At 42.2% G+C, this 26,348-nt stretch overlaps 1 protein-coding gene across 9 annotated transcripts in view; it reads left to right on the top strand.

The window, feature by feature from the left end:
* Positions 1–26,348, top strand: part of NPAS3 (neuronal PAS domain protein 3) — a 926,676-nt gene that overhangs the window by 667,256 nt on the left and 233,072 nt on the right. For all 9 annotated transcript variants that reach the window (XM_070053760.2, XM_070053764.2, XM_070053762.2 and 6 more), the window contains one exon: positions 13,535–13,624. In XM_070053760.2, coding sequence (XP_069909861.1) covers positions 13,535–13,624 — 90 coding nt within the window. The remainder of the gene's footprint in view (positions 1–13,534; positions 13,625–26,348) is intronic.

Below are 26,348 nucleotides of genomic sequence, written 5' to 3'. Positions count from 1 at the left end.
CAATATTCAGCCATACAAAATCAACGCTAGCCTACACAAATTGAGAACCATTCTTGGTCTTTACAATTTGAGAGTAATTTTACACAGCCATTAGTCAGCTGTATAGATGTTTTCTGAGTTGTTGAACTGCCCAAGGTTCACTTACAAACACATTTAGAACAGGATTTCCAAAAAAAAAAAAAAAAAATGGCTAGGGAGTGTGGTCCACATATACCACCACCACACCATCTCTGCAACCATCAGCACTTTCACTAATGGGTGAATGCAAAATGCAACCCAAAAGGCAAAAGGAGAAGCGAAAAAGAAAAGGAAATAAAAGGAAAAAAAGAAAAGGGGCTGAAATAAGCACACAGAAGTGACTTATGAGCCATTGATCCAAACCTGTACCCTGTGGTTTCTCATTGACCCCACATGATATTGGACTTCCTTCCTTTTTACTGTCTACTGTTACTTATGGATGAGGTTCATGTTTCATTTCAACCCTATGTGATAGCTAAGAAACAGTTAACATGAGGATTCTTCCTTCCAAAGTTATTGGGGCTGCATTAAAATCTAATTCTACAAGCTTGTGGAAAAGAGCTTGTGTGGTAGGTACAGGTGAAGTGTCTCTTTAATTGTGGAGTTGATCATCTTGTGGTCTTGTGATTCCAAGTGACTAATGAAAATGAAAATAAGTATTAGTTCATGTGCCTGGCGTTTAAAAGGAAGCTGGCACAGGGCCAAGTGCAAAATCAGACTTGGAACTTAATCAATATGCCTTGCCCCTTCATACTACTGTTGTTGGCAATTTGGTTGGCTTTGACGTAGAAGATTGAGAAAGAGTAAGTGGGAAGTGACAGTTGTGGCGGAAGGTATTATTGATATATATAGTTGAAGCCACTATCAATTCTGTAGACTAAATAGAATTTTAATAAGACCAACAGTCGTTGAGAGGTGCAGTGTCATTCATCAAATCCATTAAATGGTAGAATATATCCATTTTCAAATTATTTTCATTCTAACATATCTTTAACTATTTAAGACAAAAGGGTGGTAAACAGATTGTTGTACACATTTGAATTAGACTGAGACTATTGATTCAGGGTTTCTAGTGAGTGAATTATCAATATGGCCAACTGAAAATTTCTTTTGGAATTACTGTGGATTGGCACATGAGTGTATTTGAATAGATCATGCATAACCTAGATTATTGTTGCAGCAAATCCCTTGTATAACATTATGACTGTTACATGACTTCAGTAAACCAGATGGTCCTGAGTCACTGAAAATACTTTATTTAATGATTACTCAGGTGAATTAGGTGATCAGGGCTCTAGAGCAAAAGTAGATAGATATACATGGTGTGCTGGGACAGCCTGTGCCAAAGAGCCCAGGAAGACATGCACAGTGCGTTAGACCTGCTCAGCATGCAAACACCCTGTGCTGCTTAGGAAACAGTGGAGTCACAAGGTTTGTCATTGTTTGGCAGGTGTCAGGGATGTCAGTTACTAGTCTCTGAATTCACTAAAGAGCTTAGGAAAGGGGAAGATTGAATGTGACGATAGCACTACAGAACAGGGGTGTAAGGGGAAGGCCAAAACTTCTGGTTAAAAATTTTTTATACTTAATTTTCATAATTAATTGCAGGAAATGACCCCTCTTTACTTGACAATTTATAAAAGCATGTGTGAGAACCTTTGGAATATGTTTATAACAGTGTTCAGGCATCTCAAAATTGGTAAAAATAAATCTGTTTTGGAAAATACCGACCATTCAGTGACAATTCATAATTTGCCTTTTGACACCCGTGATCAAAGCTTTGTAAAACCTTTAACTTCAAGACAGAGAAATATGCTTTTTGAATGGTTTTAAAACACATTTGAGAGCCTATGTTAAAGAAAACAAAATAATCACTGGTCATTTGACGTTTCACTCAAAGGGCTCAAACAGAAAATAGTTGAGCCTGTTGCTGTTGCTGCCTGACACGGTGAATCGGGAAGGTATGGTGGTGCCAAGCTCAGTCAGCGAGGGCTTAGTTATCTTCTTTGCCTTCTGAAAATCACTTAACATATCTAATTTTACAAAGTAGTCATTTTAGACTTCATCTTCGCATTGTAGTTACTTAACAGTTAGCTTCTTTATAGTCATGATTTGTATTAAAGTTGATAAAAATTGTGGCAAAGACATTTTTTGATTCTAGAAATCTAATGTTGAAATGACCAGGCCCTCTCAGTGAGGGTATCACATTCTCTTCCAGTCGAGGTCATCACATACACTTGGGAAAAGAGGAAAGAAATTCCAGTCTTCTGTCTCATGTTAAACAATAAGCCAGAAGAATAAAACATTCGCATCAGTACATGGTAGAAAATGCGAGAATTCCATTTCTTCTTTAGTGTCTTCATCCCACAAAATTACCAACACCAAAAGTCCCCTACCTCAGCCCAATGTTTTCATTCCGCTCCTGAAATGACCCATAAAACAAACCAGGGTCAATAGAGCCAACACAGGTCTTTGTAATCATGGACATTTAGACTGTCATTTCAGTACACCTAGCAAACCCGGTCCCAGCAAGTGTCGTGTACTGAATGGCTCTGCTTTGAGGTCTACCGTCTTGAGCATCCCTGATAAAGATGCCTTGTGTCGTTCATTTGGGCTCTGAATAAATGCAAGTCAAGTATGTAAGCAAATAGTCAAAACTCATCCTCTCTCCTGCTTCTCGTGTGTTAAGTAGTTAGGTACTGTGGGGATAAGCAGAAGTGTTTCCTGGTAGCCTTGAGTAGGGTGAGAGCCCTGTGAACTGCCAGCCCATCCCACAGGCCCTTCTCCTCGGGACTCAGTAGCTGACTATGAAATGAAAGCAGAGGGACAGCAAAGCAGCCAAGAGCCAGAGCAAGTGGTATAGTAAGTTGTTTATCCTGCGATCATTCAGGCCTGGATCCAAATTCCATCAGAGTAATTGATCTCCCGATCAATGTGTATCTCTGCTTCATATAGAGCTCAATTCTGGAACTAAAGCACGGATGCAACATAGCTTCTAAGCATTTGGAAGGCACGGAAAACCCATAGGAATATTTTAATATTGTAAACCGTAGGGCCCAGAAGAGGGACAGTGACTCATACAGCATTTCACAACCAATTCTGAGTATTGTCCATTTCGGGAACCCAGTGCAACTTCTGTTATCAGTCCATCATATTTATAGCTTTATGCTGGTCTACTAAAAATTAATTATTAATTATGTGAATGATATATAAAACAAAGAGCAGAAGACTTAGTTCCAATGATAGGATGAAATTAAGAGGGTTTTCATGGCTCAGGCGTTATTTCTAACCAGAATTTCTTAACTGCATTTGTAACAATCAAGTTCCTTGAGGGAGAGCACAAGCGTGGGCATGAGGAAGAGGAGGGTGGGAAGAATCCCTGTGCTCCTAAATCTGTGTATATGAAATACGTGACATCTGTTCACCTTATATAAATTTAAAAAAAAATTAAGTTCCTCTCACTTCACATGTTGTTTCTGCCTTTTTCCCTAGAGATACAAATAAAATGTTTCTAGAAGTGAAACTCACATGAATATACCAGATTAATATCTTGGGTCTTTAAATGGCCTTTTTTAAAAAAGATTTTATTTATTTATTTGACAGGTAGAGTTATAGACAGTGAGAGAGAGAGATACAGAAAGGTCTTCCTTCCGTTCGTTCACTCTCCAAATGTCCGCAACAGCCAGAGCTGTGCCGATCTGAAGCCAGGAGCCAGGAGCTTCCTCCTGGTCTCCCATGTGGTTGCAGGGGCCCAAGTGCTTCTGCTATCCCAGTTCACAGCAGAGAGCTGGACTGGAAGAGGAGCAACCGGGACTAGAACCCAGTGCCCATATGAAATGCCAGTGCCACTAGGATTAACCTAGTGCGCCAAGGAAATGGCCCCTAAATGGTCTTTTAATATGCTAAATTCACTAGGAGGTTCTTGAATTATTACTGCTACCCTGACATAAAGCCCTTACCTAATGGAATACATGTACAAAGCATTTAATATTTTCTCTTAAAAGTCTGTTTTGAAAAGTTACCCACTGTCCAGTAAATAGGTTCATATCATAATCAGCTCTATCAGAAGTGTCAGTGTGGATTTACCTAACAACATGGAGGATGTACTTTCGGGTAAACTGGGATGTATTTTCAGATAAACATGATGATGAAATAAGTTCCTGGAGGCAGGAGTTTGGGCTAGGTATTGAGACATAGGCCGAGACACCTACATCTCCTACCAGAATGCCTGGATTGGAGTCCCAGTTCCACTCCCAGTTGCTACTCTGCACCCTAGGTGGCAGCAGGTGATGGCTCAAGAAGCTGGGTCCCTGCCACTCCTTATCAAGGGTCTGCATTGAGTACCCTCACCTGGCTTTGGCTTTGGCCCAGCCAGCCCCCTAGCCAGCTGCAGAAATTTGGAAAGAAATCAGCAGATGGGATCTCTCTCTCTCTCTCTCTCTCTCTCTCTCTCTCTCTTTCTCTCTCTCTTTCTCTCCCCCTCCATCCCTCTCTCTTTCCCTCTCTCTCTTTCCCTCTCCCCCCCGCCCCGCCACCTTCCCCTCCATCTCTCCATCTCTCCCTCCCTCCCTCTCCTTCTCTTAAGCTGTCTGTTCACTGTAGCATCCACTTTCCACTGCTGGCATTGGGCTTTGCTTCCCAGGCATGGGAATTTCTTCAAGGTCTGGTGGTCCTTTGATGGCACATTTTGCAAAATCTAGCAAGTCATTCCTACTCCAAATGAGAGCAAGAATCATAGATGTACAGTGCTGGGTGACGACAGGGGTTCCCTTGTTTGTTCAGGGTGCCCTAAACTGGGCACTGCCTTTGCTTTGGGACTCTTGGTTTTACAAAGTTTCAGCTGTACTTACTTTCTCAGTCTCAGCTCCTACAGTTGAGCATCCTTTTAGGATGCAGGCTGTCTGCTGGGACATCACTTTCGTGAACCCCAGGCTATCATGGGCCTGATGAATAGGAAGCACTCAACAGGTGTTGTCTGAAGCAGCTATTGGTGTTTTCCAAGCAGGAGATGTGAATCACTTGGGTGGAAAGAAATGTCCGAAAAAAGCAAAAAGATTTGAGGCAGGGATGTCGGTGTGAGAGACAATGGAAGTGCGCAACAGGCGGTGTCACAGTGTCGGCAGCAGCAGGAGAAGCCATGAAAGAAGCCTCCTCTCTTAGCCCTACCACCGACTGACTGTGCAGCACTAGCATTGTGCTGCATTCCTCTGGGCCCCACCCTCCTCCTCCCTAAAGTGGGATTAAATAATACGTATCACCCAGGCGACCTGTGCAACTTGCCTAACACCTGTTAAGTTCCCCCTCTTCCCTGGTGCATAGTAAATGAAGTGACCGTTGTTTCTGACAGACTAGCACCAAAAATACACAAGGTCTTCAAACGTTCACAGAAAATGTGTGTTGTGGAAAAGCTATGCATGTATTTTAAAACTTTTTGGTACCAAAATAATTTTTTAAATCCATTTTCCATATGCCTTTAAGTATACTCATTTATTATAATATCTAATAGATGTAACAGTATGCGATCCTATATACTATGCAATATGTTATTTATACTGATTAAATAAACCAGTATAATGTACTGTTTGGGTTGCACCTGCCAACATAGGGTTTCCTCCTTTAACGTGACAGAGAACTCTGAATTCAAAGGGAGAGATGCCCATTACCCCCCTGATTCTGAAGAGCTTACACTTCAGGAAATCAGCACACCACACGCCACGTGTGCGAGAAGGAAGGGGCGTGGCCTTCCATGGGGATCTGTGCTTCAGTGAGTGGTTGAAATCCTCACCCTGACGCAGAAGGAGCTTGCAGGCTGCACATAGGCACTTCTGTTCCAAGTGGCGCCTCGGCTCCCCAAGGACAAACCTCAGATAATGTGGGGTCTGGGTGCCTCCCCTTGTGGCTCAGAGGCCTGTGTATTCCACCAGATGCCGCACACTGTCTCTGTACCAGAGCCTGTTGTCTGTTTGCCTGGGTGTCCAAATCGAGAAGCCTCCATCCTCAAGGCTGGATGTAAGACTTGAACCAGCATCACAGAGAAGCAGGGTCGCCTCTTTGATACTGAGCTCTCACAAACTGGAATTTTACTGAGCGGAAGCATAGCCTGATGTCTTGCTCGGAAAGCAGGTGACTTTGCTCTTTCCATGTTTTTACATCTCAGTCACTCAGCTGCTCCCCTTTCATTCTGGTGCCTCTCCCTTGATTTCGGAAGAGAGGCCATTTGTGCCTCTCTCTCTTTTTCTCTCTCTCTTTTTGACAGGCAGAGTTAGACAGTGAGAGAGAGAGAGAGAAAGGTCTTCCTTCCATTGGTTCACCCCCCAAATGGCCGCTACGGCCAGCGCACTGCACCAATCTGAAGCTAGGAGCCAAGTGCTTCTCCTGGTCTCCCATGGGGTGCAGGGCCCAAGCACTTGGGCCATCCTCCACTGCTTTCCCGGGCCACAGCAGAGAGCTGGACTGGAAGAGGAGCAACTGGGACAGAATCTGGTGCCCCAACTGGGACTAGAACTTGGGGTGCCAGCGCCGCAGGCAGAAGATTAGCCAAGTGAGCCTCTTTTTACAACTGTTCTGTAAGATGTCTGGATTTAGGTGTTGTAGGACACTCTTAGGTAAGGTGCTTCGAGGCATCACAGTGCGTTGTTCTGGAATTCTTTTTGAGTTAGCAAAACAGTCCGATTCTACATAATGCATACAGTTGAGTGCTGTGATCTGGAACATGTGGCTTTGGGGTCGTGATGACATGGACCTGTGCTAGCCTTCTTCGTATTGAGAGAGAAGAGACAGAAAGCCCTGGGGGAGTCTTAAGAGTTAAAGGAAAAACCCAAAGCTTTGCGGTATGCTTTGTATCCACTTTGAGAAAATATTCTTGAGTGAGATTCCTCTATCTGAAAATAAGGCTTTTGTTTCTGCACACTACTGGACCGCTAAAAGTCAGATTGCAGAGACAACGCTTGGGAAGCTTTTTCTTCCCCATAAACAGATACATGTGGGCATTTTGGGCTCTGTCCAGGTTCCCCCTTGGAGTGGCCATGAGACCACATGTGTGTGCCTGAGCCGTGGAGCACCACCAGTGAGCTCTAGCAAAGTGTGATTGTATCCACAGGCCAACAAATTGAAGATTTTTTTTTTCTTTCTAACTCTTTTAACTGCTGCCAGACGGAGTGGAAGGTTCACAGTGGGAGCCCTGTCCTCACTCCTCAGCCCAGTCTCCTGGTTAAAGAGAAAGCACAGGAACAGACCCCTTTGTTGTCTGTGCTAACCCATTGCTCAGGCAATGGAGACAGCTTCCCCAGCAAGCATCTTAAGAACAGCAAAGCCATTTTAGCAGTCGTAACAATCCCCCTCCCTAACAGCTGAGAAGTATTGTACTCTGCCTTGTCCTAGCAGTGAGGAACTCCAGGTCTGGGCAGGTTGCTGGGCTCAGAGTCTGTACTAAGCCATGGGTAGGTATCTTCCCTGCAGTCCAGGCCTAAATGAGAGGAACATCACAGATGCCTGGCACATTGGACGGGGAGCACATGCATGCATTTAAATCATGTATATTCTCCTTTTTTTTACTGATGTAATTGTGAAATATGTTCTTTTTGCATTCATAATTAGGGGGTGGAACAGATGGTAAAGGCTTAGTTTAAAATAATCTGTCATTAAAATAACCTAGCCTACTGGTAATTCTTCTCTCTAACTGGAGTTTGGGCAGAGGAAAAAAGTTGGGGGTAATTTTTCTCCCGTCTGCAGTGGAATGTGGAAGAAAGAACCACTCGTTTCAGAATGGGCGTGTACACAATTGTCCTTGCACGGGCTCCGTAGTCAGAGTTCACTCTGTGAAATTGGGCTGCAAGAGAATATGCATAAAAACAGAAACAGAGACAAAACCCCTTTGACAAATATAAATCCATTTAGCACAATGCATTAAACATTAGTGTACCTTCAATCATGAAGCTCTAGTTAGTTTTATACCCTGCAAGGAAATAGCCTTATCATTGGATGAATACCGTTAGAGGCATTCAGCTTGTGGGGTTGAGAAACTGTGTCTTACACTTTATATGCGATGCTGATGTTGGGATGTAAGCTGCCGTTACATGCGTTCTTACTCAGAGTTGCTGTAGTTCTGGAGTTTGATATCCGCGCCTCACTCCTTGTATGTATACCTCATAGACTTACTGGGATGTGACAAAGGCAATCTCCCATCAGCCCTGTCTGGATGACTGAGAACTGTTTTCAGTAATAAGAAAGCAGTCTTGATGAATCCGATACTTGGATGCCTTTAAAATGCCTGGTTCCCTGTTTCTTCTAAGATTTTGTTCTTCATCTGCTTTGAGGAAAGCGGATAGGTTTCAGCATGGCTTGCTAATAAATCTTCTCGAGGAGGGACTGGTATTAACATTTGTGTAGGTTCTTTTTCATCTTAATCCAACCTTAGTTAATAATCAGAAAATTCTACATAGTGGGTAAGAAGATGTAATTAACCCTTTGACCCCAGAATCTTAATTGGCGCCTGTTGAAAACAGTGGGCAGTTAAAAAAAAATTAAAAAGTAGCCTGCAGTGACTGAGCAGCACAGTACATAATAGCTTTTTCAATTCAAATTTTTTTTAAAAAAATTCCACAGAACTTTCAGATTAATCACATTTGGTTTCTGGAATTAACTGATGGAATGTTTCCTTCTTCCTCCCACCTTTTTTAATGGAGACACCCAAATGAAACCAATACTGATGTTATTTTTCCCATTTTTTAAGTGACAGACTGCAGCTAGCTAGAGACAGGGACCACCTGAACCAGATGATGACTGTGTGAAAAGTGATCATGCGGACCCACTTTAGATTTCAGATCTCATTCTTTTTCCTTTTTCTTAACTTCTAAGAATTTATTGGGAAGGCAGTGGGAGAGAGAGAGACGGAGGGAGGGAGAACACGAGCTCCCATCTACTGGCTCACTCCCCAAATGCCCACCACACCTAGGACTTCAGAGGAATCTGGAGCCAGGAGCCAGAGGCAGGCATTGAACCCAGGCTCTCAGATGTGGGATGTGGACATCCTGACAACTGCTGGGCTAACTACCAACTCCCTCATATCTCATGCACCTGAGCCATGGATACTCATCTTAGATTATCACTATAATTGGCCAAAATGACAAACACAAAAGTGGAAAAATACGATTAATGACTTTTTTTAAAAAAACTCTGTGATGACTAGCAACTAATCTGACTAGTTGTTTTTCCCTCTACCAATCTGGCCATTATTTTTAATTGAATTGACTGGATGTCTTTGTGTCATGTAGCTCTACACTCATTTTAATCTCACCAGGAAATTGGAACATGTGTCAAAGCCTATGTTTTTGCCAAACAAAACTGGCCAGTTCTTCGATGGCCGCTGCTTAATAGTGTCAGATGTTTAGCCTCAAGATATCCCTTCTCCCTGTGATGGGGTCCAAACTTCCCCTAATATTTTAGTAAATGCATGAGATCTGAACAAAATGTTCAAAACCACAGTCCCCATTAGGAGAAAATAAAGGATGGCAAATGGCATCTAGGAATAGCTCTGGATGCTTTGGAAACCATAAAGGAATTCACTCTAACTCTGATATTCCAAATAGCGGGAAACATTCTAGACTATACTAAAAACCATTGGTATCCTAATCTGAAAATAATCTAATAGCTCCATAAACAGGACTCTTAGAGAAAATAATTTCCATTTCTCTTACACACTGTGATATGTAAGGGAAGAGGAGCACTAGGCTAGGAGGCAGAACTGGCTTTATTGAGTCTTGGTTCAGCAAGTGTTATGTCTGGCTAGAAAAAATAAGTAAGACAGGGTCCCAATGTTCAGAAAATCAGTGTGGGAGTTGAATAAGTTGAATAAATCTATCCTTGTTGTAAATGTTTTAGTAATAGTATGGACAGGAAGAATCTTAAATCCTGGCTCTGCCACGTGCTGACTCTCTGAACTTGTCCATCTCAAAACCCGCTCTGTGCCTCAGTTTTGTCACCTGTAAAATGAGAGTTTGGATTACAGATGATCTTCGTGCCAGCTCTACTGGGCCTTTTCTCTGCTCCAAAGTAGTCTTCCACCTGCTGCTGGTGTCCATGGACATCCCCCTGAGATCTCACACTGTGTTGTCACTCTTACTTGACAGTGCTGTGTGAAGGTTGGAGAGGACGGCCCACACTATTCTGTGGTTGTGTACCAGGCCATCCTGTTAGGCTAAAGGGTAACCTAGCAAGACTCCTTTCTCCAAGAGGAAGATGATAAAGGCTGAGGGTCTTGCTCCTCATCAGTCATCCTCCAGAAACATCTTCCTGGGAGTAAAGAAGTGTTGTGCTGAAATCTTTTCCCAGACTTGAGGGATAGGAACTTCTCTCTCTTTGCACCAGGTCAAAATGACTCTCCACCTCCATACCACACCCTGTGACTGAAAAGCTGTGTCTGAAAAGTCCCCAGAGTTTGGCAGTTGTGTCCACGGTAAAGAGCCCAGTCCTCATAGGTGGTGTTTTGAGTTCCACAGCTGTTTCAAAGGGAAAATACTAGAGCAAAGGTGCCAGGTGACCTCTTGTCACTTTGGAAGTGACATGAACTCTCTTGTTATCGCCTCCCCCTAATGATGGGATTCTAGCATTTGAATAAATCATTGGGGGAAAAAAAGAATGATATTTTAGAAGTCGTTGTTTACCTCTTAGTATACCTATTTTAACTTCAGAAATGGCATGATTATTTATCTTCACATCATTTCACATGTATCTGTTACAAAATCTTTATTTTTGGTGGGAAGTGGTGTAGTTATTGAGTGTGACTGTTCAAATCCAGACTCCAACCTAGGAATGGGCTTGCTGCCTAACTAAACCAAGCCTCAATTTCCTTGAATGTAAGATGTAGATAATAATATAATTGCTGGCCGGCGCTGCGGCTCGCTAGGCTAATCCTCCACCTTGCGGTGCCGGCACACCGGGTTCTAGTCCCGGTCGGGGCGCCGGATTCTGCCCTGGTTGCCCCTCTTCCAGGCCAGCCCTCTGCTGTGGCCAGGGAGTGCAGTGGAGGATGGCCCAGGTGCTTGGGCCCTGCACCCCGTGGGAGACCAGGAAAAGCACCTGGCTCCTGGCTCCTGCCATCGGATCAGCACGGTGCGCCAGCCGCAGCGCGTGGGCCGCGGCGGCCATTGGAGGGTGAACCAACGGCAAAGGAAGACCTTCCTCTCTGTCTCTCTCTCTCTCACTGTCCACTCTGCCTGTCAAAAAAAATAATAATAATATAATTGCTTCATATAGTACATGTAAAAGCTATGAGGCAATACATGTAATCACTTAGCACATAGCTCTTATAAATTTATTATTTTGCCCCATCTTGGCTAAAATCTGATTTATGTAATTAGCACTTTTGTGGAGCCACATAATGTGACTTGTGAACTATTTTCAGAACCCACTAAATCATAGGGGAGGAATGAATGCCATGCACAGTTTCTGATCAAATAAGGCAGTAAAAATGGATCAAAATGCAAGGAAATCCAACTTTGATATTTTTGTGTATTTATATATGTGTGTATTTTGATGTACATGTATGTACATGCATCCACCTATGCATACATCCATGAAGTCATTGTCTCAGTCCACTTTGTGCTGCTGAAACATAATACCCAAGTCTGGGTAATTGGTAAGGCAGATTTATTTCTTACAGTTTTAGGGACTTGGCTCTCCAAGTCAAAGGACTCTCATCTGGCAGGGGCCTTCTTGCTGTGTTATCCCATGGTGAAAGGTGGGAAGGAAAGAGGGCGTGCACAGGAGCAAGGAAGGGAGTCTAGCTCAGCTCATTATTTGGTTAGACCCTCACCTATGGTAGCTGCCTCACTGAAATAAAGGAAATAAATTAATGCATTTGTAGGGCACAGCTCTCATGACCTAATCGCCTTGTAAAGGTTCCACCTCTCCAGACTGTTGCATTGAGGGTTTCTAACACATGGACATTGAGAAATACATTCAAGCTGTAACATTCCTGTGCACATAAGTATTTTCAAGAAATAGTTCAGTATTTTGGGTGGATGAAATTATTGTTAGCATTTGTGGACATGCGTGCATCTACCTGAGTCGCATGTACTTCTTCCACCTGTCTAGATTTTGAAAATGATGTCATTAATTTAGTGTTTATACTTACCTTGTTCCTGTTGTAGGCTTCCTGTAATTGCAAATTCACAGCCTTTGTTTACACGACTGATCTTGAGAACATTTGTTCATGTAGCAGAAGCATTTGTGCAATCAGCCTTGATGGAGGAAGATAGAAGTCAAAGTTGTGGTGTTCTGGTGCACAGTAGGGTTACAGCAGGTGGTAAAAATGAACTGTATTGCTTTCTAAAGCTAGCAGAAAATATTCTGAATGTTTTCACTATGGAGAAATGGTCAGTGTTTGTGGAAATGAGTATGTTTACCCTGATTTGAACATGACGCAATGTGTGCATGTATTGAAACATTGAAGGTACCCAACAAATACATATGATTTTTACATACCAGCGAAAAATGAAAAACAAACATGGAAGGGAGGAAGGGAGGAAGATGAGGGTGAGATGGGCACAAAATGTACTTGAATTGCAAGAATTTGAAACATTTTTCAATGTTTTCACCAGATAGAAGTGATAAATGAGCAAATAGATTTATTTACCTTGATTTAAATGGTAAACACTTTGTACAAGGATCTAAATATCACATAATTTCACCAAATTATATGGAATTTTTATGTATCAGAAAGTTTTTGAAAAAGAATTTGGAAAGAATGTGTTTCCAAGCTGCTGAGGCCAGCGGTGGTGGACACCGTCTGTTAGTCAGACTGAGAAGGCGGCCCTGTGTCAGGAAAGTGGGATGAGGCCTCGGGAGTCAGGGCTGATGGGTAGCCTCTCTTTTCCTTTCTTTCTTCCTTTGTGACAGAAACTAGATCACTCTACAACTTTAATAAAGAGTTTTGCAAAACAGGACAGTTTCTAAGGATTCAGCTCATAAACTCTCACCTGTGATGTGCTGTTTTCTGTTTTGGCACAACTGGCACTGGAAATAAAGAGGACGTTATTCTTTATTCATTCACAAATTGTTGATGTCTATCATAGCTCAAATGGTGATTTTACTTGCTCTTCACCTGGGACCCTTTTTTCTTTTCCTTTGATTGTAATTTCCATTGCTGTTCAACTATTTAATGGAGAATCTGGCTGATTAAATCTCAGTAACCGCTGAATCCAAAGTAGATACATAAATAAATAACGATGACGTCTCGTAAAATCGGTGTGACCTTATTTTATGTATCTCTGTAATGTATCTTGAGCAGACTGACACAAACCTAAGGAAGTCTCTGAAATAAAGAGAGCTGGCAGTCTTAATTCAGGCCTTTAATGTAATCACGTATGCCACAATACGGAAAGATCTTAATACCGGTAAACGTGAAGGAAAACTACTCTAGGGTTGAGTGTGTTACTTTGTATCCATTGCCATATTAATTAAAGCTCCATCGTTTATTTTAATTAACTTATTTATCTGTTTATTTTTTTTCTTGCAGTCCCTGGATGGCTTTGTATTTGCACTAAATCAAGAAGGAAAATTTTTGTACATTTCTGAAACAGTCTCCATCTACCTAGGTCTCTCGCAAGTAAGTAAAACGATTTGAATTCTTGGTGGCAATTCTGAAGGCTGCTCCAGACTTCTGCTTTCCCTTCTTTAAAGGATATTCTGTTTAGCATGAATTATCAGATTTATTATTTAATGCCTCTACCTGGCTCTTCTCTCAAAGTCATTGAGACACCCGGTGTCAGTGTTGAACGTTTAGAATCAACTTGTGCTCAAAAACTTGAGTCCCTCTCCCCACCTGCCAAGGATCATTATTAATGTATTGAGAACAAATGAAGTTTCTTCCCTCAGTTGTTTTGAACTTTGAAACCTTTGTGCCCGATAGGAGAGGGACACACTAATAGAGCTTCCCTTGTGTCCTATTACTGGATGTTTATGGAGTACCCCGCACTGTCTTGGGAGCTGACACCATGGTAGGAGTCATCTGGAGTCAAGAAATGCTGAAAGAGACCATTAAAATGTGTTGCAAGGAGGGTTCCAGCAAGGTTATATTTTCCTGCCTTTGCAAATGCTTCCTAATGCCAAAAGACGATTTCATGAAATAAGGTAGCCTTATTGTTTGTAATTTAATTACTCAGCCATGGCTGTCCCAGGCTGAAAGGGAAAAAAAGGCAGAAGCCAGTAGGGCAAGGGATAGAATCTCAGAGTAATAGTTCTTGGTATTTCTCCGGAACTCCAACATTTTGGGTCCATTGGATTCTAAGACATAGGCTACGTCAACTGAATACCAAAATCTCCTGAGCAAAACTTTGCAATTCAGCTGATTATCCAGATGTGTTCTCCGTGAAAATGCTGAACAGCTGGGTGTTTGTGCCCACACAAGTGATTGGCTGGACTTGACCCCTTTCATCTGCTGGTTTGGCACAAGGCAAACTCAGCTTCACGGGGAGGGATTGTGTCTGTTGGGGGTGGAGGGAATGGGTTGCCAAGTTGGATAATCTACCTCTCATTCAGTTACCCCTTTAGAGCTAAAATCAGAGATAAGAAGCATCTCTCTTAAGCAGGACCACCCAGCCTCACTGCTACTGAAAGTTGGCACAGGTATAAGGAGACAGACATCCAGCACGGCTGGAACATCTTGGCCTTTAGTGGGTTTGCTGGCTAATAGCTAAATCAAGAAAGACACTGGGAAATAATATGGAGAAAGATTTGGCACTTGAGGAGAATCGGGGAGGAGGAAAGACACAGCCAAATTAGATTATTTACTGTTGAGAATCCAGACCAGGGGTCTAGTTCATTACCATTTGTTCGGGGAATATGCAAGGTGCTGGCTTTGGTGTACAGAGTACTTCTGTTTTATGTGGGCTTCAGCAAACTCTACGACAGAAACCGAGCTGTTGTTTACTTGGTATTCTTGTATCTTGTTGAAATCTCTGGTCTTGTCATGATTGCTAATAGACTTTAACCCTCATCTTAATCTGTTTGGAACCTAGTACTGAGGATCCCCAAATCTGAAATCGGTGCATCACCCTGTTGTGAATACCATATAGAACTGAAAATGCCGCTGTAAGTGGTTTTGCAATGCCCATAGTCATCTGTTTTATGCAGAGTATCCAACAAAGTTTAATAAGCCAGTAAGGAAGAAGGATGAATAATTAGTTGAAGCAGGTAAATGCTAATTAGGGAACTCCTGAAAAGCATCCACTGTATACTAGCTCAAAACACGTTTTCCAGCCCTGGTTAGTGGTGTAATCCAAATTCTGTCAAGGCAACTGCATTTTCTGTAATTGAGATGTGTATGTTTGCTTTGCATAACAGATGGCTCTGTGTGCTTAGACTGATAGCTAGGAAAATAATAATTGCATTATTCTGGCCAAAAGAATATTAGCTCTTGGGTTTTGGCCATTTCAGTCAGTCCTCCTGCCAGCACAGCATATGCACATATATGGATTGGATTTTCAAGGAAATTGATGCATCTGGAATAGTGTGGCCATCTGAAATATCATCTGTTCAAGAAAAATTTGGCTTTAACCCTGTGCTGGTTTCTCCCTAAAAGCAGTTTATTTCAGTGCTTTCCTACTGTAGCAGTAAGTCAATCTTTTCCTAGAATCTGAGACAAATAATTGAGGTTTCTACAGAAAAGAAAGCAGCTCTGTAGCCATGGGACAGTATTTGGCAACTTCGCACAGTCAGCCCCTGCTTTCACACGTGATGGGTTTTAGTGCATACCAGTAGACAGCATCTTGATGTGCTTGGGGGCAGAGCCTGGCCCAAATGCACTGTGGCTTTCTCCTGGGGAGTCTGCCTTCAGGCTTGCTAGAAACAGGCCAATGCACAGGTGGAAGCTATGAAGTGTGAGGCAGAGGACTTGATCTCAGAACATGGTGCAGCTAACATGATGAGAGGTGCATCAGGATAATGTGAATTTTTTTTTTGCATATCCCTATGTGTATATTTAGAGTTCAAAGCTGAAGTTTAAGAGTAGTTCTGAGTTAATATGAAATTAATCAGGTAAGAGCACAGTTTATTATTATACACCCAGCACAAGAGAGGCACAAGTTAAAAACTCTACGGCAACACTTTGAGAAGGAGTTAGCCAAACCCAGGTTGGGCTGTGAGTCCCAATAGGAAAATTGTGGTCCTTGAGACACAGCCCTTGTCAAGTTGTGTGAGTGACCTTTGTTGATTGTGGGTTACTCAAGGGTGATACACAAATAAATATACTCTCAGTTCTACAAGGTAGCATGTGCTCTTTCACAGATACCCACTTAAACGTGCATACCCTTAGTTAAATGCACGCCTACTGCTTTGCTTGTGTTGTACAACTTTGGCTACGTGGTTATTCCATCACAGACAAGACAGGGATAAGGAGTCTGTAAAATGATGGTTTCCTTAGATAAAGACACTGTGTAACTGGATCATGAAAGCCTTATCCGGTGGGATTGTTGAGGAATGTTGTGTGCATATCAGTTTGCTAGTCAGAGCATGGCAGTGCCTGCATATCTAACGCTCAAGATATTCCGTCCTCCGTTTTATTTGCTTTCAACATGTAAATAAATATGGTGGCTTTAAAACAGCTTATGCTCAGGAAAGAATTAGGATTCCTTTTTGGCTCACGGAGCAACTACATGGGGAAACTTCAGCTGAGCTCCCGGGGCAGCATGGATATAGAGAAGCCAGAGTGGATTTTTTCCTTTACACTCCATTGAGTGCACCAGCTGCTGGTGTCCAGGCACGTGCCGCGTGCGGGTTGTTCTCATCCGCGTATTCTCGTGTTGTTGTGACCATGGGAATGAAGTGGAGGATGATAATATCTGAACCTCCTCAAACACCCTTTTGACTTTGCCAGATGCACAGTGGGCACTCCAAAAAGGTCCTACAAAGCAGAATTAAAAGATACATGTATTGGAGTGCAAAAACATTCTTGAAATCCCTACCTAGTTTTCTCCTAATAGGCACATTCTGTGAACTTGTGTGTGACCTCAACACCCAAGAGCCGGCCTCAGGAACTCGGAGGATGCATGGTGCTGCACTTTTGACTGTGATGAGCATTCTCAGCTGCTCAGCATTCGGCCTTCTCTTGAGGAAGGTCCCGCCACATTGATGCAGACTTTGTTTTGCAGAGGAATTAAATGATTTTGCATAGCTCGGGATGGCATGGAGAGCTCTTAGAGACAAGTCTGCTCTCCAGTTAGAATGGAATAGGCAGAAATGAAAATGAAGAAAGAAAACAGAATGCATTCCCTGACACACAAATATAGCAGTGGTGTAGAGCCGGCCTCAGAATCTAAGGGGCCAAAACACCAGAGTATCCAAAGGAGCCTTGAAATGATAAATGCAAAGCATTTGTAGTTGATGTAGGACTTCAAGCATGGAGAAATATTTATTTATTGGTTTATACTCTGTCTTTTCATGAAGGATGTGAAGTAGTTGACATGAACAAATGCCACAAACACAGTATCAAAACAAAAGTAAGAAAATGAGGAAAAAAGATAAAACTAGAAAGTAGGTAACTTGTTCCCACACAGTAGGAAAGCACAAATAGAGGTTTAGAAGAGGTAAATGGTCTCATTAGGCTTCGGGTTTGGACTGTGAGCTCCCTGATAACCAAAGGAAAAAGGGAAAAATATAGTCAGCCATCAGAAGTAAGGCAGCATTGTTTCTTAAGGAAAGCTAAATTTTTCTGAAACAGAAATCTGAAAATAAATCTCACATAGGATTTTGATACAGGCTAACGGAAAGATTGACATATTGATTAGTTTCCACTGGCGTCCACATTCCCAGCACTGCTGTAGTAATCCACATAGCAAACACACACACACACACACACACACACACACACACATAGTAACTCTCATCCTTTCAGCCCCGGGTGTGCTGGAGACCACGTTGAGAGTGACACTCTGTTCTGGAATTCAGGCCTCACAATGGCATTGGCTGGTTTCAAACCAGGTTTCCTGTATCCACACTCAAACCCTGCAGCTCCTTGTAAGCCCACATGAGAAATTCAACAGAGTAGTTGTCAGAGGTAGAGTATATGGGTCTCAGTTAGCCAGAGGTTTTAAGTGGACCTCACATCTTGGGAAAACATGGTTGTGTCTGCAATGAAATGAGAGCGGATGACTCTGATGCACGCCTATGCCAGCAAAATATTTTCAGTCTAACATGGAGTCTTGTTTACAACAAAGCGGGATTGAGAGCCAACTAGGAACTCAGCACTTTTTGCAGTGGTGATACCATTGGAAGATACCCCACTTGGCGACCCAAGTCTCTCCTGAAACGCATTCTAGTGCCCTCTCCCCTCCCCAGGCCCCCAGTGCCCAGCTCCCGTATAATGAGTCCCTTGCCTTCTTCCCACCCAGTCCCTGCTCTCAGGGAAGATATTTCCTGGCTTTTGTGAGCCAGCCAGAAGGTAGCTGCAGACAGGGTTACAAATTGGCTTGTTGCAGGGCAGCTTGCTCCAAGGGGCAGGGTGGCTGCAGATATAATAAGAGCTAACAGAGGTGAAGGTGAGAAGGGGTGAGTGGTCGTTTTAAATTTCGTCTTTTATTTTAAGCCATGCAGACGTATTTACCGCAAACTCCTTTCCTCGTCCTGCTGTTCATCTCCATATTTTAGATTTCTCTGCATTTGTTATATAGAATGGCAAATAAAATTACAGCAACGGCACACAAGTACAAGGTCAAATAAATGACAGAGCTCAGTCTATTTGTGAAGCTATTCTGAAAGGGAACCATGGTGCCAAATGTGGTTTATTTGAATAATAAAGAAGAATTAGATTCCCCTGATAACTTGGCTGAGGGCCAATAAATCACTGGAGGTTAAAGATGCTTTGCAACCGCCATGTCTTTCTTTTGCTTTTCGAAAGTGCAAGCCTCAACTCTTCCATTCTGTTTTTCAATGCAAATCAAGTGGAGGTTCCTACGTGGTTAATATTCTCACTTCCGTGCTTGTAAAAGATACAGATATGTATATATACATTTCTTGAGTGAAAAAAAAAAGAAGACATTAGCTTTCCTTACAAGTTATTACTCTTGTTTGGCACCATCACGTCCTAGAGAGCTGGAATATAAAGACAAAAAGGTATTATATCAACACAGCAGAGGGCTTACAATTATGGAGACAAGCATTAGCATTTTTGTAGATGATATTCTAAATTTATGCAATGCTAGGATAACCGGGGTTCGTTCTAATAGATGAATGCAAATATTGCTTTATGGCCCCCCCTTTCAAAATTCTTTCAAGAAAGCATGGCTTAATTTTGAAAAAGAAGAAGAAAAACATGCATAATTTTCTGCAGCTTGTAACCACTGCCCCCGCCATCACCATCACCACCCCCACCACTAGCAAGTCTGCATTTCTCTCCTGTGCTAATCATAAAAAGTTCATCACTTCTGGATGGAACAAAGAAAAATGCCCTTTTGAATGTGGCGGCTCCGAGGGTTTGGAGACTATTGAGAAAATATAAGTATCAAAATAATTCAGAAACAGTACAAGGCACAGTGGCACATTATCAATTTACAACATTTAAATTGATAAATGCTTGGTACTGAAGGCCTGCAAGGGCACTTTGAAAAGCAAATAGCGACCTGGTGAAGAAATTGATTTTTCCCCCCCGAAAATGACTGCATGATGCATCATTTGACTGCATGCTGTCCGAGTGCTTGACAGAGATAATCTCAGCAATCCCACGGGTGACCTTATCGTTCTCACCAGGGCAACTTTGTCTGTGCTCTGACTTTGTGCATGTCAAGGCTCCTCCCGGCAGGATCCTTGGGGGAAGAAGTTCCTCTGTTCGATCCAGATATTGAACGGCCCACTCTTCCCCCCTTTCCCTTCCATCCCACGCTCCCAAATAGGCAAACACGCCTCTCCATTTCGTCCATGATTATGAATGAGCCCGGCAGAAGATTCCAGCTCCGCGCACTGTATCTTTGTTGAAGCCCTTATTACCTTGGAGTGCGCAGAGTTCTTAAGCGATAATCTATATGGGCAGGGATCTTTTTGTCAGGAAGAATAGGAAGTCCCTAACGTTCTCCTCTGGTTCCTGGCCCTGTTAAACTCCATGGAAAAGCATAACCCGTGTCTTTCTTCCTTGGACTCTCAGTGGTTCCTCCCTCCCCACACCTCCCCCCCCCACCATAATCTTCACATAAAAACCTTCCGAAACCCTATCTCTCTTAATTCATAACACCTTGATGTCTAACAACATTGTTCTCTGGGCATCCATTAATTCCAGAAATTTCTCGTAGAACTTGAAAACGGAGTGACAATGCCATAAGGCCAGGTCGCATATCACCCTGTGCTGTTTGGCGTGGCATCCCAGTGGCAGGCTCTTGGGCAGAGATCTGATGTAATCCATGAAGCTTCTTCAGGACTACTTGTGTTCAGAAAGTATCTTTCTCCCAGAGAGGAATTAGCGATGATTTTTTGATGCTTTAAGAGTTCCCTGTTGATGTATATGGATGTGTGTCTGTGCGTGTCTGTTTATCACTAATCTTCCTGCCACACAGCTTGTCGTTGGTAATTACAATTCTTGATTAGCCACTTCTTGAAAGCAGCAAATCCCCTGCCTGGTTCAGCCCCCTAAAGCTCCGGTCCCCACTGCCTTTGACACCCTCAGTTCACCATCTTCAACCCCTTTTACCTCCTCCTTTCATCCCCAACATTAATTCTGAGTGAACAAGACGTGCTTCCTTGCTTTTGACAAGATTTGCTGCAGTCTCATGCGACAAAAACCCAACACTCATTCCAGATTCAGAAAGTAGGATTTATAACAGCATTTTAATTTAATGTTGGATGTCGAACATATAAAGAGATCACAGTAGTACTAGAGCTGAAAATTGATGCCTTTTTTATTAGTGTCCTCTCAGAAGTGGGTGAGACGCTGTTTGTGCATTGGAGCACGGAGCAGCACAGTCAGATGAATGAGGGTCTGCTATCTGCAAGGAATCATATTTCAAGCCACTGTCGGCCTCTATTGATGTGCTCAGAGTTGAAAGGTTATGCTAGTAAATGCCATCCGAATTTCCAGCATTAGAAATCGGTAGAATAATCTGCTGGCTGTCACTTTATGCTCAGCCTAAATGCACTGCGTGGGGATGTTTTACTTATTTTAACTCCAAATTAATTTCTTATTACTGGTGCGTTTCTTTCTCTGCTCAGTGCTTTCATCAGTCCCCAAATGGGACTGATTTTTTTTTTTTTTTAAACAGGTCTTCAGAGTAGACCAATATCGGTGAAGGAAAATGAAAGAAATGTGTGTCATCATCCATGAGAATCATGTTATTCTTATTTATTCTTTGAGCATATTTTACCAGGCAGTGAGCCTAAGACACAGGAAGCGTGTGCAGAGGGGACTCTGCTTGTGAGACTGAATCCTAGCATCTCGGAACAATTCGGGAGAGGCTCGCATTTTCAGATGGAGAAATTGAACACTGTCCACACTGCTTCTTGATTTCTGGAGTTTTAAGTGAGCAAGAGAAAAAGAAAGGAAGATAGAGTGGCCCTCCTTCTACAGATCAGGACATGCAAAGTCAGGGGTAAAAAAACCACTTTGGAAGTAGCCAGCCTGTTTTATTTGTGTGTACAGCAGCATTTTCACAGTCATTTTTGAGGTGGAGCGCTGAGCAAAAGTAAGAAGAAGAAAATTTAGTCATCATCATTTGAAGTCTGTAATTTATTCATTTTTAAATAATGAAACGGTGTTTTTCTGAATTAACCCATGTATTATTCATGCAGGCATTGGCAATATAATGTCCCTGGTTTTCTGGAAAGCAATGTACACTTCTTTGCCTGACAAGCAGTATTTTCTATATGGGTTTTTATTTCCTGGCTTTTTTATTATGCAAAGTTGGAAAGTAAAGATAATTTCTGTCCGTAATGTGGTGCTTATAGAGGCAATATATGCAAAACAGTACCTCTACTCAGGTAGACCAGCTATCCTTACTCAGTTAAGCTGGACCCTAGGAGAATGATGAGCAGATGCAAACCATTCATATGACGAATGAGAAATAACTTGACCTTCTAGGAAGGAGGTCACAGAATCGTTAAATTCCTGAGAAATCCTAATTTCACTTCTGTGTACACACATCCAGTCCATATTGGGTGTCAGCTTTTACATAGGAAGACACGGTTTTCCTGACAGGAGAAACATAGCAACAGCTTCAGTGATAATTTCAGTTGCAACATAATAAGGAAATTGACTTGAGGTTTTTGCATCAGTGCTAGAACTAGACAGAAAACCTGCAAATGGATGCCAGTTCTCCACAGGTGCCCTATGGCATTTTATGTTTCATATCCCCATTCCCTCCTTTGGATGATAGTACAAAGATGTATCTCTTTTTCCTAAAATGGTCATTTTTCAACAGATTGAGAGCAGTTGATTTGATTATGGGATGCATCTTTAGATGTATATTTGTATAAATGTCTATTCACATGTCTAATCATGTAGAAATGTATATAATTGGATGTTTTTTAGTGGATTGTCATGCTTCCTGCATTTTTGTCTAGTAATACAAATAATTGACAGAACGAGTCACCAAACCAGCAAAGTAGGTTTTCCTTGGGTGTGTCCTCTTTCTTTTAACCCCCTACAGCTGCAGATTTATCACGGTCCATAATGAGAGAGAAAGTTTCCCTGATGCTGTTAAATTTTGATATGCTGGGCAGATTAAGTCTATTGCTTTCAAAAACTGTGCCAAGTTTTTGAGAGCAAGAAGAGGTGAGCAGAAAGAAATTTTCTCTGGGAAGGAAGGAAGGAAGTAGTGTGCGAAGGAATGCTTTTCAGAGGATTTTAAGGCCCTTGGTAGAAGGACCAGGACACCTGTGGGTCACACGTGGCATCTGGTCATTCTTAGAAGTGTGTTGCTAACACAGCTTTTGGAGCTCAGGTAAAGAATTGGATGCCGTTAGGAGAACTAAAGTTTATATTAGGAAGCTTCCTCCCCTTTGGCTTTCCCTCCCCAATGAAAGCGTTATTTTGGCACCACAGACAATCCTCTTAGCATTGCTTTGCCATGGAAACAATGGAAAATTGGCTCTCAATTAGACAACAGCTAAGGCGGCGAGGAATCTGCACATTTGAGGATGGTTGCACGGACCTCTGGGTTTGATTGTCATTCTTTCGTCTTGACGTACAGCCATTTGTTCCTAATGTACTTTATTAGCTGATTATATCTGTTTAATCAAAGTCCCTAATTGTTGAACTTGATATTTATTAGGAGCTTAGAAAAACATTTGCATACGACCTGCTGGGCTGTTTATAGGGGAGACACTGAGAATTGTTTCCAGAAAATAAAATAAACATGATAGTATTATGTCCAATCTGGTTCTTTCCCGTGAGATGTTCAGGTTTGCTTTATTTGAAGAAGTGGGAAGGCTAGCAAAATAGCCAAATATGTCAGTAAAAGATTATTTGTATGGCAAAGTGCTTCTTTAAGTGGTGAGTTCCTTTCTCACCGTTGAATATCTGTGCAAAGAGTCATTATCTAAAAGAAGCATTGGAAATGGGATGAAGGCAAGGGAGAGAGGCCGAAGAATTGAAGTGTTGAGAGGCGTTCTATTTTAAAATCAATCAGAAAATGAGATTGTGTTGGCAGACAACTTGTGAGGGTCCGGCAGGGCCCACGCCTCCTGGGAAGCATGGGAATGACCTTCACCTTGGTTGCCACGTGTAACAGGAATGCCGTTGGCCACTTGGTCATCAGGAGGAAGGAAATGTGTTCCCACTGCTCCGTTCACGCCAGTGAACTCTGCTTGTCCTGGATCCCCTCGGAGGGCTGTGCAGCTTGGGGTGTCCTGTCTCCACATCTCTGCGCGTTAGACAAAAAGGTACACGTCCCTGAGGACAGAAGATGCACATTCAAAGAAAATAAGAGGTGATACTGGGAACGAGTTCCCTGAAATAATAATTTTTAAAAAACTCATAATTTTTCCAGCCTGCTAATGAAAATTGACATCTACGATGTTTCCAAACCTCCTCACTTGAGCAGACAAGTAAATCATACAATTACTTGCACGCATTCAGCTCTTTTAGTTAAAAGCACAGGCCTGCAACCTGGGCTTGTAGCATCCATTGAAATGAAAAGAGTTGAACTGAAGATATTTCTGAAATGTCACAACTGCTCTGTGACACTAGATGATATGTTTATCCATTCATTATCACCGAGAACACCTGGGGCGGTGCTCAGGAAATCAGATAGTGCCTTTTCGAATAATTATAAAAGAAGCATAGATTAGCAAGCGGAGGGGAAAACAGACAATCCTGAACGACGATGTTGCTAATTTTGATCTGTCTCGGGGCATCAGCTTCCAAGTCACAACAGTGTAATAACTGGCTGCAACTGTCACCAGTACTGAAGAGAGAGGGTGCCAAGTGTAACTATTTCTCAAAAGCAAATGTTTCCTGGAGATGAAATCCAAGCATTCGCTTTCTGTTTATCAAATTAAGACACTGTGTTCCATGGTGTTTCCCATCGTCCGTTTCTGGCTGGATCCTTTTTGTCTGCTACTCATACAGTCTGTCGCCAGGAGGAGGAGCTGCGGACGGGGTCCAGGAGACAGGGTGCTGCCCTGGTCTCTGCTGCTCATCAGGCGAGTGACCTGGGAGCAGCGAGTATCTTGAATTTTTTAGTGTGAAATGCAGGACTGATTTCTCAGCCTCTTTCTTCTGCAGAATGTGTTCTTGCTGCAATTCACTCAACACTGGCCATGTTTTTTTTTTTTTTTTTTTTTTTTTTTTTTTTTTTTTTTCGGAAGCACCAGGGTAGGGTTGGGGGAAGGGGTCCTGGGAGAAGGAGGCTATTTTATTTTTAACCTTCAAAGGAATTTAGTTGAGCAGATGCTACCCTGAACTAGTCAGAGTAGAAAAGAAATGATATGGCTTTTAAAGGGCACATCTAGCATATCTACTGGGGTAAAGTAATTCTGGCAATGCTTCAAAGGATATAACTTTTGATGGTAAAGTAGGTAGGCTATGGAATGAAATCACATATGGCAAGCTGTCAAAGTCTCCTACACTTTCAGTACATTTATATAAGTGCAAATGGGGGCTGCTTGGATGGAGTCTCTAGCAATTTCCTGCTAAGACTGCCTTCAGATTATCTGATATTATTTGACTAAATTATCTCTGTGGAAGCTGAGGACAACTTTTATGATCAAATATTTTGAAATTAGTTTTCCTCATTGGCAGATTATCTGAAATATGAGTGGCTCTCATTTGAGCCCTCGAAATTGAAAGGCTTTGGGTAATAGCAATTATATAAAAACAAGGGCACTGAAGTGCTGTGTATCACGTTGAAGGGGATCTGTTTATAGGTCAGGGACGTCAATAACTGGAGTTCTTGCAGGTCCTCCGTCGTTACCCTTTTACTCTGGCCTCATGCAAAGGACAGACTGACTGTCTTTTTAATGAGAGTATTTCATTTTCAAGAATAAATACTGATTTTCTTGACTCTAGACATTTCAGCATCATCGATTCATAGTTATTACATTTCCTAGACCTTTCGTAGGGTTCTGAGGTTGGAAAAAGTGGGAAATACATTGAAAATGTAAAAAAAAAAAAAATCAAAACCGCTCTGAGGGGCTGTTACCTGATGGCTGATGGGTGTACTCCTGACTCCTTTTCTGTGATACCCTTCTTTCATTCTGTGGGACTTAGCAGATTGTTTTTAGAGCCTTACTAACAATAATGATTATAACTATCATTTCATAAGCTCTCGCTATGAGCCAGGCTCTCAGATCTAAATACTTGACTTCAATTTTTAAAATGTACAGTCCTACGATTGTTAGGTACAATTACCATCCCCATTTTATGGATTTTAAACACTGAGGCAGGGAGTTTCAATAGCTTTCCCAGAGTGGTTCAACTGGAAAGAAGCCACTAGCATGTAAACCCATCTCACAGGACTCCAGAGCACTCATTGTTAACTGGCTCTGGATAGTTTAAGGTCACTTTTACATTTAGAATTATTCAAGTGTTATGGGCTAAGAGAAACTGAAGCTTGAAGCAATTAAGGATCCTGCTCAGCAACATAAAATACTCTCATAATGCCAGTGAATATACATTTGACAAAGTTACAAAGATCTGTCTGAAGATTCTGATACTCAACATTACTGAAAATAGTCCAAGATTGAATAGCGGGACACAGTAATCAGTAGTACGGATCTGGACCCTGGGCAGCCATATTATTGTCCACACACTTAGTATGTGTTAACACATGCCTGCATTCAGCCACTGCTTAATGAGTATCCTTCATGTACCAAAAGCTGTGCTGGAAACTCAGGTACCTGAAGACTGACATGAA

This window comes from Oryctolagus cuniculus, chromosome 12, assembly GCF_051225735.1.
Source record: "Oryctolagus cuniculus isolate XC-2025 breed Fujian yellow rabbit chromosome 12, ASM5122573v1, whole genome shotgun sequence".
NCBI lineage: Eukaryota > Metazoa > Chordata > Mammalia > Lagomorpha > Leporidae > Oryctolagus > Oryctolagus cuniculus.
This window is presented reverse-complemented; position numbering and strand designations above follow the sequence as displayed.